Raw genomic sequence first — 18414 nt, forward strand, 5'->3', positions numbered from 1 at the left:
CCACCACCAGCTGCCCTGTGCCCGCCGCATCCTGGGCACAAGACACTCCAACAACTCACCCATGGCCACGCAGCCCTTCCCTGGCCACAAAGAGCCAAGAGCTGCCTGCTCGGGGGCTGCAGGGCTGGGAATGGCTGTGCTCGGAGCTTCTGATTGCAATCGGGCTCTCTTCCCTCCATTCCTATCTCCATCCGGGAGCTGCTGACCCAGGAAGGAGGTGATGCGCATCCAGAGCAGGTGGAAGCGAGTGCTGGGGCTGTGCCCACATTGCAAACACGCTTCAAAGGCAGAGCAGCAGCACCGAGCGTCACAGGGATCTATTTTTATTGCCCTCCCTGACCCGTCCCTCTGTGCAGGCCCCGCTGCCGGCAGCCCTGGCAGCACAGGGAGGGGAGGCATTTCCCGATGTGCCTCTCCCTGCTGCTCCCCAGGGACGTGTCCTGGCTCCCGGTCACGGCAGCAGCGCAGCAAGATGGAGCTGGCACCGCTCTGCACGCACACTCGGCTTGGGCATCCTTGCTGAGCCATGCTTGCAGGGCAGCGCCTCATCGAGATGAGTATCCCACCAGATCATTGCACCCCCAGGGGAGGACACAGCGCACAGGGCTCCCTTCGGAAGGGGTGTGTGGGTGCCCAGTACCAAACCCGCTCAAGCGCTTCCCCTTGGCCAGGGCTGCTCTCGCAGTGGGGAGCTGCTTCTCTTGTAACCGCAGCGGAGCCGTGTCTGGAAGTGCAGCGGGGGCTCAGGATGCGAGCGCTGACCAACTCAAACAGCGCTGGGGTCGGGGAGCAGCGGGCGCTGCCGGCTCTGCTCGCACCTTCCTGCGGCTGCAGGGGCCTGCCAGAAACGTGTGGTGGGGAAACGGAGGCGTGAACCCACCCGCGGGAGCAGGGGCCTCTGTGTCCCTCCATGTCCCCCTCTTTGGGATGGGGCAGGCACAGAGGGCACAGCTCAGCACTGACGCTGCTCCCAGCATGGCGCTGCTGCAGAGCAGTGGGCGCAGGCAGCACCCATCCGCAGGGCCATAGGTGCAGAGGCTGCCGATCCCGAGCGGCAGCAGGAGAGGGCTGCGTGGCTGAGGTGGCAGTGGCCGGAGGGAAGGGAGGGAGCCCTGGGCCTTGGCGGTGCCGCCGCTGACTCACTCACCAGTGGAAACAGGAATCTGTTCCCGGGCTTGACACTGCCAGCTCCAAACCATGCCAGTTCCCCCAGCAGAGGGGGGTACACCCTGCAGCACCCCTTCCCTTCAGCACCCCATGGCACAGGACACTGCGCTGCCCATGGGCCACTCTCACGGCTGGGCTCTGCTCACCCCTGTCCAAGGGCTCTTCCATCACCCTGCAGATGCGCAGCCGGGCTGGCAGGGAGCAGGAGCCTCTGTCCCCTGGGAGCCCAAGGGCCACCTTCATCCGGGAGCTCCCTGGATGGTGGGATCAGGGCCCCACTGCGCAGCACCTGCATCCAGACACTGCTCGTATTGATGGGAGCAGTGGGACTGGGGCAGCGCGGGGCAAGTCCTCCCCCAGCCCAGCCAACAGAAGGGGCATTGAGGGCAGGGAGCGGGCGGCTGCCCCGGGCAGAGCCTGCCTGGCCGGAGGGATGCGGTGTTTCCCCACCAGAGCGGGCGATCACAGCGTGGGGTTTGCTGTCAGCCCGATGCACCAGACACTGCTCGCACGCCGCCGGGCGGGACCGCCTCTGCCCTCGCACACAGAGGGATGTGGAATGGTGAAAGGCATCTGGATACGGCCAGGGCGGTCGTTCCCAAGCTCCCTGCCCATCCTGCCCTGCGCAGCACCTTGCGGGTCCCACCATGCTCCCTGCACGCCCTGCTGCATGCAGAGACCAGGGTCAGCGCTCAGAGTTACCGCTGCTGAGGAGCCATCCCAGAGGAGGGAGGTGAGGGGAGCAATGCCAGGAGCGTCAGAAGAGCTGGGGCTTGTGTCCATCACAGCAAACACTGGCCAAGGGAGGTGAAGACCTTGTAGGGCTCGCATCTGTCTCTGCTCCCTCGGCAGCTCTCCCCTTACCCCTGACTCCTGCCCCAGCTGCAAATGAGGTCCCAAAGCGGGTCCTGGCAGGGCCCATAGACACCATCAGCGCTTGGCCGGTGCCTACTGTACTGGGGGAGAGGAACATCTGGTCCTGCTGAACACTGCTCAGGGCAGGCGGCCAGGGCTCCCTCGGCAGTGGCATCAGCCCTGGGCCGTGCCCTGCACTCAGCCCCTGGCTGCTCCTCCCTCCTCATCCCCGCCCTGGAAATGATTCATTTGGTGAGGAGCAGCTTTCCCTGGGCTGCTCAGGAGCAGGGCCCCGCCGCCCCGTTCCTGCTCCGATGCTGGGGGACAGCCGCACTTGCAAGGGAAAACGAACCCTTCTGAGCCTCAGAGGCCCTGACGCTCTGCAAACACTGGTGCTAAACCAGCAGCAGCACTGGCAGCTGTGCAGGGTCTTGAAGGAGAGTGCTGGAGACCCCCAGGCACTGATGACACAGCCCAGGACAAGCACCTGCCTTGCGCTGCAGCAGTAACAAGCATCTTCTCCACCTGTGCCCTGGGGGAAACCCGTGCTAGAGCCCCTCACTTCACCTCTGCATCCATTTGGACAATCGGGATGTTGTTTCTGATTTAAGGAGCTGCTTGTCCTTGGGATGTCTTCTGTGACAGAACAGTGTAATTCTGATGAAAGGGCTGGACTGGTTGGTTTTGCCATCCTGCTACGGGTGGATGGAGTAATTCAGCCCCAGGATTTAGTGTGGTGCCAGAAACTCATTTACCTCCTCAAATAGCTGCTGTGGATTGTGCACAAAGTGAAGCTGGAGCTGTCCTCCTGTACTGACTCCTGCTTCAGCATGGGGATGGCGGCTGGGTGCAGTCCCAGCTTCCCAGCCAGGTGTCTGGCAGGTCACCTACTCCCCCTGTGCCAGCATTCCCTCTCCCAAGGGAGCAGCCCCACACTTTGCTCCACAACCCTCTGGGCAGGAGGCAGAAACAGTCTGTCCTTGGGGGCAAATGCTGGGCCTGACCCAGTGCTGTGGGGCAGGATGAGGCTGCACTGAGCTGAGAACCCTCTGGTTTGCTCTTCATTTACAAAAGTGTACAGAAAAGGTTCAAAAATACATCAGATTGACGGGGATTTCAGTGACAGATACTTCAGTTGTATCAAACTGATTTATCCCCAAAATCGGCCTTGCAGCAAGTAGGCAGTTGCATCAGAGGCGCCTACCAACCTGAACCATTCCCCCTCTAGAGCTGCTGACACACAAATACCAGCAAAACCCTCCCAGATGTGACTTCAGGATGCTCAGAGGTGCCAGCATCAAGCTGCTGTTTGGGCATGTGTTTAGAGTCTTCTCTGGTCATGATGCTGCTCTCCAAACCTGTGACTTCCCCTCGACGCTGCCATCAGAGGCATCCACCTTCTTCCTACACCCATTTTCAAGCTGCCCCACAGCTCACACCATCCAGGAGCAGCCTCTGCAATGCCATTAGGGTAATGTTACCTGCCTTTGCTTTTCAGTGTCACAAATGCTGGCATGAGCCCTCATGCTCCCCTCAGCAGCACTGCCTGAGGAGCATGGGGCACCCGACACCCATCTACAAGAGGCCAAAACGCAGGTGGGCACAACCTGATAGAAGCAGCCTGCATGTTTCCCAGCACAGGGAGCAGCCTCTTCCCTTTTTCCAGGCACCAGGCTCCTGGGACAGGAGTGTGTGGATCTGTGATCCTCGCCACGGTGTGCTGGAGGGCCATGCATGCGGGTGAAAAGCACGTGCTTCTCCAGGAGTGGCTGCTGCCACTGCAGGGTATTCAGAAACCCAACACAAAGCACTGTGTAACCCTGCCTGACTTCATGGCAATGGGAACGTGAGCAGAAGGAGCCAGTTCCCACAGGCAACAGGCCATACTACAGCACGTTTCAGCAGCCTGGCCCCATTTGGGGCTCAGGACTGAGCTGTGCCAGGCTGGGCCTCCTCTGCCAGATGTATCGTGTTCAGGACCACGCTAAGCTCCCAAAGCCACCGCAGCCAGTACTAGCGTCATTGCAAAGCTATCCCTCCCAATAGCTCAATATATGGGAAATTCACTTTACCACACATAATTAGACCTCTCTCTGGTTGAAACTTGTTTGAGGCTCAAAAACCCTTCAGATGTATGCTTAGCTCAGCGAGCAGAATTAAGATCTTTTTCCTAAACAGAATCTGGATCCAATCTAAGGACCCCCTAATGGGTAGAGAATTTTTTGTGCTAGAATGCACTGGCTACACTAACACGAACCATGACTGCTGCATCCCTGATGCTCGAGCAGCACTTCATAACTCTTCCTTACACCAGCACCAAAAAAGGCCTTTGGAACTGCAACTCCATCTGAGTCCCAAAGAACTCCATGGGGAATGGAAAGTCAAACCCTTTAACTAGTTCCGCACTTCACAGGTGGAAGCATGGAACTGTGAGACCAGAGTGCCTTGACTGAGAGAAAACAACCTTAAAGCTCAGCTTTTTCCAAGTTTCCCTCACATGCACACAAGAATGCTTGCTCTGGAACTACCAACCCCTTTCTACATTTTCCTAACACTTAACTGGAACTTAGATTCCCCTCTTCCCATCCCAAAGCATGTAACGCAGTGTGCAAACAACAGTCTGGTTGAACTATCCTCATCCAAAAGAAACACCGCCAGAATCAATTCCTCTTTATTCTCCAAACTCAAGGGCAAGCACAGCTCCAGCCTGGAGGCTTTGTAACAGGCAGCAGTGCAGCTTGTGCAGGTCATTGCCCACAAGCACCTGCAGTCCAGCACAGACACAAAACACACTGCACATCCAAATGTGCCCTTGCTGAGAGGTGCCATCAGGTGGAGCCTTCACTGTCCCCATCACCCCATGCACAACCTCACACTTCCAGGAGCTGTCTGCAAAGATTGAATCAGCTGCAAGTGGGAACAATTCTGAAGGATGATGCAGGAACCCAGCTTCCCTGCTGTAATTACGGGAGTTTCTTGGAAGGAGGCTGCAGCAGCCTCTGGCCACCCCTTGCTGCAGCTCAACTTGGCAAGCCACCTACGGCATCCATCTGAACCAGGGAAAGACAGATTCTTTGGCACTAGTTGCACAGAGATCCAAACCAACTGCTGCAGGAAGCCTTCAGTTTCAATGAAGTCTGCTAAAACACCTCAAAATCTCTTCACCTAACACAAAACACCGGCACAAGACAAAACCTAAACATTCAAGGTACTGAAGCAATGAACACTGACTCGCTGTAAGCATCTGTGTCAAGTTTCAGCTTTAAATCAGTCTGAAGCTAAACACTTTACACATTAAGTTGAACCAGCTTAAAGACCTGTACCATTCTGCCTGCTTTTCAAAGAGGACAATGATCTTAAACTGCACATTACTATTTTCATTAGCAATAAAAGCTCAAATAAACTTTCTCTGAATGCTCTGATTTCTCCTCATAAAGATTATGACATCTTTATCTCACTACTACCAAGAAAATGACCACAACAGCTTCCAAACAAAACTCTATTTAATGAGCCATACTCAGCTGGTATCAGCAAGGACTCTCAGCACCCTGCAGGTTTATGCCTTGATGGCATATTTCCGGGCTGGGTACAGACGTTCCTTTCGCTGCTGTTTTTTGGTCTTCAGGTTTTCTTCATGCTTGTTTAACCTGCGCCGCATGGCACGAGTCTTCTTCGGCCGCAGATCGAGAGGTTTATACTTTTTGCCCTGTTTGCAGAAACAAACAGTTAAGGGACTGTGATGTCCCAGTCAGGTGCATGAGCACAAAGAGAGCAGCACCTTCTAAACAAGCTGCTACACCCCAAAGAGGTGATGCTGTCCAGAAGACCCTCCTGGCAACAGCAGATTCACACCAAGCTTACAGAACTTGGGGGAGGCTTGCAATAAAAAGGAGTCACGACTAGAGAACTTGAAAACTGAACACACACATTTTCTTCTTGAGCTTTTAAGGAACAATCTACAAAACTGTTTCTTTCTTATGAAATATGTATACGAAAATAATAAGAGATAAAAGATCACTATGTGAGATGTTTGTTCTTACCTTGTAAAACTTCCTCAAGTTCTCCTTCTGGGTCTGATTGATAACAGTTAAGACTCTGGCAATGGATTTGCGCACCACACGTCTGCAGGTGGGAACAGAAGGATGTCACAGAACACACTAACACAGCAGCGCCACAGATCTAAAACCCAGTATAAAGGAAACCTGTGCATGCTACAACCACGTAACTTACGCTGCAGCACCTTGTAGCAAAACACCAACAACTTCCGGCACATCTCAGCTCAACATCTCCGACCACAAACTCATTTTCAAGCCTTTTTGTACCGTTTCCCCCCCTTTCTGCGCAGTACAAAGGGGCCGCACGGATCATAATGTGCTCCTCAAGCACAGCGCGCCCCAGCCCGAGCCTCCTACACGTTACCGGCAGCCAGCACCGCTCACTCCCCCGCTAAGGCTCAGGCAGGCCCCTCCGCCTGCCCCCCGCAGTCACACCGACAGGCGTTAACCGGGACGCGGCCCGGGCCCCACTCACATCTTGGAGAGCTTGGAGGCGGCCCCGCCGGTCACTTTGGCCACGCGAAGCTGAGACAGCTCCACCTTCAGATCGTCCAACTGCTTCAGCAGCTCCTCCTTCTTCTTCCCGCGTAGGTCTCGGGCCTTGATCTTGGCCTGCGTACGGCGGCGAAGCCGTGAGCCCCGCTCCCGGGATCCCGCCGCGATCCCCGCCCGGGCCGCCTCCCCGCGGCCTCCCGCCGCCCCTCCGGTCCCGCATCATCGCCCACCCCAATCTCCCCCGCATCGTGACGGCGGCGGGGCCCGGCCGGCAGCGAGACCCGCGCGGATGCCGCCGGATTGTACCGGTGGAAGCCCGCAATTGCTCACCATGATGGCAGCACCGGCGCCACTCCGGGCAGAAGGGACGGAAGCCGCGAGGGGACAAGAGGAGGCGCTGTCGGCCGGAGCCTACCAATCCGCGGCTGGACGGGGGGAGGAGCCTGCGCTGCGCACCCCCCTCCGCCGGCAGCGCGGTGGTACCGGCCGCGGGCCCTGACAGGGAAGGCGGGAGGCGGCGGCGGGACAACGGTGGCAGCCCCGGGTACGGGGCTGCAGCCCTCAGGAGGGGGCTGCTGCTCTGCCGCAGCGGATTTCTGCTGCCGCCGAGCCCTGGTGCTGCCGCCGCCGTCCCCCAGTCTCTTTCAGCCGCTGGAGCCGTCAGAGTGCAGCTGGTGCTCCCGCGCCGGCCGAGGTGCGGCACTCGTACCCCGGCAGCGGTGGGGATGTGACGGCGGGCGGGGCGGGAGCGGGGCTGGGCTGGGCTGTGCACGCAGGTGGCCGGGCGGGAAGGAGCCGGTCGCGTCCAGTCGCGACAGGCCCGGCCGCACGGTGGCGCCGCCGCACGCCGCCTCCCTCCGTATCCAGGCAGCGGCGCCGAGCCTCACGGCACCGCGCGGGCGGGAAGGGGGGGGTCTTGAGTGACGGCCAGTGGAGCCAATCAGAAGGCTGCCTCGCCGTTAGCCCGGGCGCTCCTCCAATAGGTGCGGGTGAGGGCGGGGCGAGGCCGGCCCAGACTAGCGTGAGGCGGCAGCCGCGCTCCGTGCAGCCGAAGCCTCCGCCGCGGCGGCGCTGGCGGCTGTGCCCGGGAGCGGTGGGAGGTGGCGCGGATGGTGAGGGGAGCTGCCCGACAGCGCCTGCCCCGCACCGGCCCGGCCTCCAGGTGTGGGGGGCGTAGCGGCGGGGCGCGGGCGGGGCGGCGGCGCGGGCGGGCGGGAGCGGCGGCGGCTGCGGGCGCCTCGGGGCAGGCCCGGCGGCGGCGCGCCCCTCACCGCTGTCTCGCCCCTCACCGCTGTCTTGTCCCCGCAGAGCTCCAGGCCCGGCGGAGGAACCCTGCCGCAAGCGGAAGCCCAGGTAAGGCGGGAGCGGGCGGCTCGGCAGGTGCGGGTGGGGGCGGCCGGGGCTGTGCGGAGCAGCCCGCACCGGTGAGCAGCTCCCGACGGCGGGCGGGCTCCGCCGCGGTGTTCGGCGCCTTCTGAAGCTCCCCGGAGCTTCCCGCGGGGTCTGTGCTCTGTGCCAGGGCTGCGATGGCGGTGCAGGCTGCCGAGGCCCTGTGCCTGGGTGCACGGAGCCGCGCTCACCGCTGTCTGCTGCGGACGGGGAAGAGGAATACGATGTGACACGTCTTCTGCTTAGGCCTTGCTTTGCAATGGAACCGCGATCGTTTCCAAAACGGTCCCCTCTTCATTAACTTCTTCGTTCTTGATGTTATCTTCCCTCTCCCGGCTGGTGGGGCTGGAGGTGTTCAGTGTGCTTTTGACAGGTAGCCGGATTTCTGCATCGGAAAGTGAATCCTTTTGGATGGAATGTTGCCGGATTTTACAAGAGCTGTCTGTGCTCGATATACAAATTGCAGGTTCGATGGAACCGTCCTGGATTTGCTCAGGTTTTGAACTTTTATCTCAGCAGCTTCCACCTCTCCAAATGCTTGTTTTGTACTGAGAAATGCTTTGGACAATAGGTGATGTGAAATGCCTTTGGGGGTGGAAGCTGGAAGGTTGTTCTGTTGTGTCAGTGCCCCCAAAAATTCTTACCCATTGCTGGCTGTGAAAATGCCCATAACCAAAGTCTGTCCCAGGTGAAACACTGAGGGTCAGTACTGTGGGTTTCTAGAGTCTGGGTCTAGTCTCCCACCACAGAACAGGACCTGTTTCCATCAAAGTATGTGTCACACTTCTGTACTTCATTAACCAGGCTCCAAGAGCCTGTGGTTAAGCTGTGTCTTAGCTAAGCAATTCTAGTCTTCCAACCTGCAAAATGGATCCCTTAATATAAAAACCTGCTAGATTTTGCAAGAGCTGCCCAAATGCAACCTGTATTTTTCAGTATCTTGTCTAAACTGATGCAAAGCAGCACTGTTAAACCCCATGATGACTTAAAATGCTGGTATAAGTGAGTCTCCCAGCATGCGTGTGCTCTCCCACCATTCCTGTGAGCAGCAGAACTGCAGTGTTGGAAGCAGCCTTCAGAAATCCTGGAAGATCATCCTGGTACGGCTCTTGCTGGGGAAGTTTGCAGATGCAGTTACTGCCTGGTGCATCTTCTCACCTTGTGTGAACCCTGCAGTGTAACAGTTGTAACTGCCCTGGCTCAGGCTCATAAGGGAGTGATTAAGAAGCATCACACCTAACTGTAGGGCATGATTTTAGAAGAGATGATGCTTTGTTTTCGAATCAGATAAGTCACTCTCAAAATGTTTTGATGAAGTGAATCACAATTTATGTTAAATGAAAGAAACTGGGTCACCTAAGTAGAAGCAAAGAGCATAATTCTCTCCAGTTGTGCTGAAATAATACAGCTAGCCTACACAAATGTAATAGCTGAGTTCTTTGCTACAGAAAATACAAAAAACATTCCTAGAAACTCAGTGGAGAGAAGAAATAATTTGCTGTGCTACAAAGGAGATTGTGATCATTGTTTTATCTTGAAATACAGGTGCAATACAGCATCAAAATTCAATTGACAATCCATGTCGTTTACAAACACTGGAAGATTTTATCATGAGGATGACTACTTGGGCTAAGTGCTACATGTAAGAATGATGCAGCAGCAGTGCCGTGGTCTGTGTTCACCCTGCTTAGTTGCGAAACTAGATCTACAAGTGATAGAATGCTGAGAGTGCCTAGCAGTGGGAGGAATACATAGCTTGCCTGTGTTGTTATTCACCTCTTTTATTTGGTGGAGGGAAGTAATAAAAATGGAGAATAACAACTCAAAATATTGATGAAGCTTATAACCTGAGTCAGTTCTGCATTGAAATGAGATTGTGTTGCTGGTAACGCTGCACTGAGGGCTGAGATTTAGGAAGGTGGGAGGATGGGGGCTGTAACTCTCCCTCCTCTGCTGCCAGTGCTGCTCCTGTCACATGATGTGACTGCACAGTCCTCTGCTCGCACTGCAGCTGCACTCGCCCTGGCATGTGCCAGCCAGATTTCGCCTCTTTTTGCATCACTTATATGCTGGTTTGGCTTTGTTGGCTTTAAATGGAGTTGCTGATAAGCTGCTGCTGTATAAATGGATGATGGGAATACATTTGATCCTCTGGACACATTAATTTGTTGGCTTGGCTTTTATTCTGCATGGTGGCAAGGAAGGAAGAGTTCTGGTGTGAAAGTGTTCTGAGGTGATGCCTAAATAGATAAAATTTAACTGTATTTTAAGTGAATTCCCCTAACATGCCCTCCCCAGCCCCCTAAAGCATGATACAGCCATCAGAGTCTTATCACAGAGATCTGTGTCTTGATGTCTTTTTTAGCAGAACTTTTCATAGCTTTTGTTTCATCTAAATGCTCATTTGGAGCAGTCTTTGGAGAAGGAAAACCGGGACCTGTACATGCAAGTGTTACAATAATTTTCTTTGGTATTCTTGCATAAGAACATACTGCAGGCTTGGCTTTTGTAGCTGAGCTGCTCTCTTTAAGCACATAAGCTCTGTTCTGGATGTGGTCTTTAAACAGGCTAGAAACAGAGGTATGGAATGGGGTATGTGTTGCAGCAGAAGGAAACAGTTTAAGGGAGCAGACCAAATTGTGTGTGGGAGCTGCATGGCGGGTCAAATAGAGGTCTGTTTCTATAAAGTATGTAAGTTAGTTGCCAACACAAATATTACCTAGCAGTTTACATGTGCTGAGAGAACACAGTACAGCCCTGCAACAGGAATAGAATAGAATAACCATCAATCTGGTTCCCTGAGGATGTCAGTCAAGAAAGGAAGTGTGCGGTGCCAAAAAGCCTGGATGGAACAGCAGGTTTAGAGGACTCGTCGTTTGAAGTATTTTTAATTATTGCTATTATGATAATGGAACACAGACTAGAGGCTGAATTTTTAAAATATAATTAAAGCAGAAGGCAGCAGAGGGATTTCTCTGCTGTGTGGCTGAGGAATGGTCTAGGAGCAGCTCCTACTGAGGAGGGTGAATTCCCAGTGATGATGCTCTCCGTGCAATTCCCGAGCTTGCTCACATCTTGCTGCCAAACACAGTTTGGAGAGAAGAAGTGAATTGACCAGATCAAAAAGCTTTCCTGTGTATTGCATTCTCTTTTGTCAGGGTAAGGCTCCAGTTGGATAGCAGCCACAGATACCTTGGCTGAGAGTGCTGACAAGATGCAGAGTGTGATGATAGCTGCCCTCCAGATCGGACGCTGGTCTGGACTGCCATTTGAACCATCTAGTAAATCATTTGACTTGCCAGAAAGAGCTCTCTTCATCACATTAACATCAAGCTACCTTGTATAGCAGCCGTTCAGTTCTCCATTAATGTGTGAATCAAGGAGTTAAAACATCAGTCGTTTTCTGAGTAAAGAAAGGGGAAAAAATCGATCTTGTAACTCGGATGCTTTTCAGGAATTTGGCCGCTCTGGATGCGAGAGGCATGTGCTTTTCCGCCCTGCTTTAGGTGATGGCTTAGTTCAAGGGGGCCCAGATTTGGCTCAGTCAACAGTTGTGTTGGCGTCTTGCCATTAAATGTGCATAAAATGGAGCTGACTGCAATTCCCTCCTCACTCTAACATGGAGGGGCAGCCCATGGAGACCTGAGGCCCCGGTATGCCTTGCTGGAGGTTGACTTGGCTACGAGAGGTGTCCTGGGATGTTCAATCCCTGCAGCATAAGCTGCTGTATTATGACTTGTTTGCTGTTTTTGAGTCCCTTGGTTGTATTTGAGTGTCTTGTCATAACTAATGCATTTCAACCCTTGTTGTGCCTGTGCTTCCAAAACCTTTCTCCCTTCTCACAGTGGCTTACGTGCTTTTCCAGATGCACAAGGTTTGTATCTCACTTGCAGACTCTTCCTATGACTTCATGGATTATGTGCATTGCCACAAAATGAAGATAAAACACAACTGGCATTTTAGCTGCTCCAAGAACATTGTGTGTAAATAAACCACTGAATAGTTTAGCTTGTGAAATGTAAATACACACAGCATGGCCTGCCGCAGCGGATGGTGTTTTTCTGTCTCCCTTCTTCCCCTCCCACCCCTGCCAAGAGTAGGCTAGCCTGATGTTCTTTTTTTCTATTGCTCTTTCATACAATGCAAATGACTACTGAGTACCATGTAGGTGGCATGCAGGCACCACTACAGATTCATGATTTGAATTTGGATGAAAGGAAGCGCTTGCATCTTCTTCCACGTTGCTTCTGAACCATCTTCTGTGGATCCCAGGGCCCTGGTGACCCAGAAATTTTGCCTCGGTCTGACTTTGAGCTTGAGCTCATTTTCAGTAGCACACGACTTAAGTCGGTAGAAGAACAGAGGCCCAACTGTGATGACATTTTTAGCCTTTGCCCTTTGTTCATCCTGTACACAAAAGGTCATGAACTGCAGTGAAAGCAGGCTCACAGAGGGCACAGGATGGACAAAGGTGGAACAAATTGCCAGTGGCAGAAACATAAAGAAGAGAAGCAGAAGTTTTGTATTATGAAGGTAATTGAAAAAGGCCACGTGCATCCCATGGTGATACCATGTCTCTTGTATTTAAAGTGAGTCCACCCATAGTGCGTTTAGAGGAGCCTGCTGGTGAGGTGTGGCTTGGATGATCGCAGTGTAGAAGGCGAGAAGGGACAATACTGTTTCCATGGTATGCTGTTAGTGAGCAGCTCTGCATTGTGCTGGGAGCAGAGATGCCAAAGCTGCAGCTCTGGATACAGACAGGTGTGCTTTAACCAATAAAAGGATTTTTAAAGATGTGTAATATAAATGAAAAGCCTGATTCTATAGAACAAGCACTTATTTGAAGCTAAAATAGTAGGATTGACACTGCATCCTGGATATTCAAGCTCATTTGACTTGGAATGCGGTTGAATTTGTGGTGTAGGCTGTTTCCCTATAGGAAGTCTTGAGGCTGTTCCTGCTGAGATGTCAAAGGTAATGCAGAGGTGGCAGCTCATGTTAGCTCTGAGGTCTAAATATAAGACAGTGTTTGCAAAACTTCTGGTCTCCTGATATGCTGAGGAATGAGCCACACATTCATGTGAAAGTATTAAACTTTCAGTTTGCAGTAATAAAATAAAATTCTTATATAACTCTGTGCCTGCTGTCTGTTACTTCTACTTGCTATAGCAGCCTGCATCTGGAGAACTGTGCGTGTGTGTCTTTATCCTCTTTTCTTGTATATCCCCTTCCTTCTCCTTTCCCCTCTTTAGGAAACAAAGTTTATGCAATTGCACAGTCAGGAGCCCTCTTTTTTCTTCTTCTCCAAGCAGCTTTTAAATCACTTGCCTGATGTCACCAGTGTTGCTGTAAGAAGAAAGGTCCTGAAGGTTTTCTAGTGAGTATTTTTCACAGAACTCCAGGGAAGTTGAAGGAGAGCAATGTGTTTGCTGCACCTACTGATGGGAAGGGGGGACGGAAGAGTTGTATTTTGTAGGAGGCATCTGGCGAGCTGCTTGGCATTTGTGGAGTCCTGGGATGGTTGAAGCAGGTCCCTTTGTGTGGGAGAGCTGGGGTTATTGTGGTGGGTAGGGAAAGAGCAACGGCCACATGCAGGTCAGTCTGGACCAGGCTTCCTCGCTGTGGAGCAGAGGATGAATGTTCATGCACAAACGTGTCGCTGGCTCAGTTGGGTTTGTATGGTTTTGCTATTTTTTAAGATGTTTTCCCTCTTGCAGAAGTAGGACTAGCTCTAAAGGTTAAGCAAGTTAGCTGTAAAAATAGTGTATTTTAATAGAAAAAACACTTTCTTGGAGATTTCCCAATAAGAGTAGAACTGGTTGCATTTACAGTGAGGCTGGCTGAAAATCACCTGCAATTGGCTTATAAAATAGAGGTTTCTTTACCCTCCTAGCTCACCTCCTTTTAAATAAGCAGAGAGAACACAATTTGACCAGTATTATCAGCTAAATAAAACTGCTTCTTGGTTCTCTTTCTTAAGTTACATTTTAAGTTGCTTTTTATTGTGGTGTTCAAACAGAAAATGTCTCCAGAGTCTGGGCTCTGCCCAAGTCCTTTTCATTGTGCATTCTGTGTGCATGTTTACACAGCAGTGAGCATAGCTGGTACAGAAACACTTCAGTTCTTTAAGGCAAACCTGGGTGCTGCTGTCCTGGACTGCAGACCCTGCCAGGGGTCCATGGTGGGGCCTCAGCCTGCTCACAGATGCCTCCTGCAGCATCCAAGAGAGCTACAGGGAAAGGACCTTGGTACCTCTGGAAGAGCTGCAGCCACTGCAGTGCAGACGTGCCCCGAGGTGAACAGTGGTTGGGGATGAGAAATGCCTGTGTTTGGTTCCAACTCTTCCTAAAAACCTTGGAATAATAAAGAAATCCCTTTTCCCCCCATGTATTTTATAAAGAAATGGTCTGATGTATAATTGCTCCTTGCAGTTCTCTCTGAAGTACAGACTCCAGCAGTCTGCAAAGCTCTCAGTGCGTGCCCACACGCATATGGGAGGCTGTGCTGGTGATTTATTTATTTCAGTGTTTCTTGAGTAGAACTGAGTGGTGTCTCAGGAGCTTTGGGACAGTGTCTCTCAATGGAAAATGAGGTGTTCTGGTGAGAGGAATGAATCTGGGTTCTAATTAATTTGGTGTTGTCTGAGGCTCTGTCAGGACTAGCACTCCCAGCAGATTACATGGAAACGCACAGGTGGGTTTCCCAAAACGTGCAGTATAGCTTTGAGAGAAAACGTGAGAGCGAGTATACCAGTCTGTAGAAGGAAAGGAGAGGCAAACACAGAGCAAAGGTAGACATCTTGCTTGATGAAGGTAAGATCAGATGTTGGTAGAGATTTGAGACATCATGATTCTAGGCTTTGGGTATGAATGATCAAGAGCTTAGTTTTATCTGTTACTAATCTGCAGATAAGAAATGGATAACAACTGGGCATCTGGATTTATATCCTGTCCTCTTTTGGCAGTGATGCTGTGGGAGATGTGCTGGATGAAAAGTGGGAAAGAGAGCTGGTCTCTGACTCAATGTTTGAGACATATAAAATCCTGATAGATTGGAGCGTACTTTCCACGACTGGTTTCTGTAGACAACGGTTCTAAATAACATCTTAGCTTGGGGAAGTTCCTGTATCGGTAAGGTAGCTGTAGAAAGTCTCTTTGCTTTTGCTTTTTGGTTACCACTTGCATCTCTAAGTAAGGAGTGGGAAGCATTTGAAAAACAGAGTTTATATTTCTGTGCTGTGATTTCCTGATTAAAATGGTAAACCTATCCACAAAGCTGTGAATCAGGATGCAGCCATTACTTACCCTTATCATCATTTCACTTGTCTAAGCACATACTTCCTGCTCAACTCCAGAATGTTAATATTAATCAGAGCCTCAGCTGTAAATCTCAAGCCAACATGATGCAAGCAATGAAACTGCAGATCAGCAGGAGTTTAGGGGCTGTAGTTGACATGGCAGTTTACTGTTCTGTATTACATCTGTCACAGACAGTTCTGATTCTCAGGCTAAAGGTTAATCAATATAGTCAACCCACTCTCATTCAACACTCAGTTTGCAGCTTGATGACTTGGGTGGGTGGAAAAAACATGAGCATTTCCTCCAAAAAAGAGAATGCTCCCTCCTATCCCCATCCCCAGCACTTACCATCCTGGATTGTCCTGTTAGATGTGCATGTGCTGTCCTGTTCAGGAGGTTGTAGATGGGTTATTTAAGGGACAAAGCTGAAGGCTCAGTAATCAGAACGGCTGGAGCTTGAAATAAAATACAGATTCTTGTTCTAATTTTAGTCAAGAAGCTTCACTGGGTCACATTGACCATTGATCTCTGCATTGTAATAAACTTGTTCCTGTGCATAGCGTGAATGTTTAATATCCAAACTTTATCCTTGGAAGGCTGCAACACCATGGCAATCAGTAGTTGTAAGGTGTGTGAAGTCACCTGTTAAGTGACACAGTGAGTAATGTGTTCTGATTTTTGGAAGAGTTGCTTCTCCTTCTGCTTACAAAATCATTCTGTGTTTTCTGAAAGGGATAGTTTATAAATGTCTGCAAAGTTAAGATTAAATTCTTCTGGTTTTGAAGTAAGAAAGACAGGTTGTATATCACATAGTGAAATATGGGTGCTCCATGCTGCTCATGTTCAGTACTATGGACTCTAGTTTCACTAGTAAAATACCAGACAGAACAATGACATTGCTGAAGTCTTTGTAATGAGATTGTTTGCCTCTGGTAGTGTAAGATGAGACTTTTAAGTCTAATACTGGTGCTCTGGTGAGAAGAGAGCTGTTCTTTCAATTGACCATTTAGGTGAAGTAGATAAAACACTGCTAATAGGTACTCACAGCTTTTATTGTCTAAGTACTCATGTAGTGAGGTGGTTCAGGTTGACCGGAAGGCAGGAGGTGCTCAAGATTTCACAACTTGAGCAGAAGTGATGGTTTAGAAAAAGAGCAGTTTTACAAGTGCTGTGTCAGGAGGTAGAGGTGCCACATGCAGCCAACTCTGCTCTGCAGCTCTAGGAAGCTGCCCCCAGTTTTACCTGTCCTTGCTTTCTGCTGCCCCTACAGCATCACTGAATTCAGTGGAGTGAGGTTTTATTTGCTTGAAGTTAACGACTGCCCTCTTCTACCAGGCAGCTGAAGGGCAGGTTATGGTGATCCAGGCTAAGTAAGAAATATGGCAAAGGAGACGTGCATGTAATCAGTTATTTAACATATTTATGCTTGACTTTTGTCGTCAGTTAGATTTCCTTGACTGTTCACAAAGCGTGCCTTGCTTTACAGGCCCAAGCCCCGGTATAGGGACAGTTGGGAGTGCATACTGTTGACCTCAGCGCTTTTTCCCTTCCAGCTGAGCCTGTAAAAACCTTAGCCAAAAGACAGCAAACCACAGGGAAGTGGAAACGTGTGTGATGTAAGTGACATACAACTGAAAATACTGGCTAGCATCATGAAACTCCCATCCGCTTCCCATACTCCTCCTCCTGCTGCTGTTCAGCCCCAGCTGCTTTGCACAGTCTCACCATCCTCTGGGATGCTTCTGCCCTGGGTGCTGCAATGGGAGGAATATGTAAAATCTATTAATGGATTGGACAAAGCGAACCTGGAATTGTGGGTTCTGAGAGGGCGTTGGAAAGAACCTGGCACGCAAAGTGCCGTGCTTGGCTAGCACAGTTTTTCTGCCTTGTATGGCCTGAGGAGTTGGCAAAATCTTGTGGGAATAGTAAGTTCTGCTGTAAGTCGCCATTTTCTGACTTATTTTAACAGTCTTTTAAACCAATGTTTCAGTGTCTCCTTTTGCAGACTCTGGAGATCTTTTTTTCTGACATGTGCTACTTAAGAAAAATTGTCATGCAAACCAGCCCAGCAGTTTCTTTTGCATGAAATCAAGGGAAAAGCATCCAGCACAAGAACAAAACATTAAATAGGTGGTATTTCTGGTATAGCTGGGCTCTCAAAATTGGCAGAACTGTCTGCAGAAGAGGAGCACAGATCTGTGGGGTTACTTCTAGAATCAAAGAGAAGGAGAGGTCCGCTTTGTGGATGTACTGCTGGTTGCATTTTATGTATGTTTTTCGTGTGGAGCTCAGCAGTCCCCTAGGAAAGGGCCATGTCAGTAGCTATATTCCTCCCTTTGCTGTGCCCACTTGCTGTTTCTAATAATAATTCTTTCTCCTGTATGTAATGGTGCTGCATTACAACCTTCAGCGCAGGGAAGATCAACTCGTGATAGTTGTTCTTTCTTTGTACAGCACCAAACACCACCACCTCCAGAGCATGAAATGCCAAAACCAGTGCATGAGAGAAGTAATTTTATTTGCCTTCTCTGTTAGCTGGCAAAGCCACCTTCACCTGTCATTTCACAGCTCCTGTTGTCCTTTTCCTTTCCATCTTCCCATCTTCCCTTCATATTCAGGCATATGGCTGAATGAACCTGGGGTTTGAATTGCAGCAGCGCGTGTCTCATGCCTGTAACCAAAATGCTTCTTTCAGTTGAGATCTGTGGAAGAATTACCTTCTGGCAGCTTTTCTAAGGATCTCTCACAGAGGGAAATTATCATGCCTATGACTGCTTAATTCTTTATTGCTTTTATTTCTTTCCTGGTTCAACTCCTTGTTTTGTTTCCTGATTATTGTTTTCCTAGAAGGAAGACTCTTATTGCCCATGAAGTGATTCAGCCTAAATATCTTTATAATGTATTTTCTGTATGGTGTTATTTTATGATCATCATGAAGATAAATTTAACATGTAATGAGTAAGAAACCAATCCATTCTGGGCAGGACTCATGCTTGCTTTGCAAATGTAATCTTTAAGGATTTTCAGTAGTATTTTCCACTATACTATGTACATGTTTAAATACACTGGGTTGTTCAGAAGTGCTCCTGTTTTCTGAGTGCAGTGCATGGCAGAGCCAGAAAATGCCTTTAATTATCCTGCAGGAGAATGAAACT

General features: G+C 50.6%; 2 protein-coding genes across 6 annotated transcripts in view; one reads left to right on the forward strand and one right to left on the reverse strand.

Annotated features, from left to right (window-relative positions):
* Positions 1–5507: 5507 nt before the first annotated feature.
* RPL35 (ribosomal protein L35) lies at positions 5508–7053 on the reverse strand. Its single transcript, XM_061352594.1, has 4 exons — positions 6903–7053; positions 6553–6689; positions 6063–6144; positions 5508–5728 (listed from the first exon to the last, which is right to left on the reverse strand). The coding sequence occupies exons 1-4, from the start codon at positions 6903–6905 to the stop codon at positions 5579–5581; spliced, it is 372 nt and encodes a 123-aa protein (XP_061208578.1). The 5' UTR covers positions 6906–7053; the 3' UTR covers positions 5508–5578.
* Positions 7054–7585: 532 nt separating this feature from the next.
* Positions 7586–18414, forward strand: part of SCAI (suppressor of cancer cell invasion) — a 40997-nt gene continuing 30168 nt past the window's right edge. Inside the window, exons 1-2 of one of the 5 annotated variants that reach the window (XM_061352596.1) lie at positions 7586–7734; positions 7881–7925. In XM_061352596.1, the coding sequence (XP_061208580.1) occupies positions 7682–7734; positions 7881–7925 (98 nt within the window). In that variant the 5' untranslated portion in view covers positions 7586–7681. Of the gene's footprint in view, positions 7735–7880; positions 7926–7951; positions 13339–16568; positions 16876–18414 lie in introns of those variants that run through there. The other 4 variants (XM_061352595.1, XM_061352597.1, XM_061352598.1 and 1 more) reach the window with 4 other exon arrangements.

This window comes from Neopsephotus bourkii, unplaced genomic scaffold (assembly GCF_033783945.1).
Source record: "Neopsephotus bourkii isolate Nb327-2 ecotype Australia unplaced genomic scaffold, CSIRO-AGI_Nbou_v1 NB_659, whole genome shotgun sequence".
NCBI lineage: Eukaryota > Metazoa > Chordata > Aves > Psittaciformes > Psittacidae > Neopsephotus > Neopsephotus bourkii.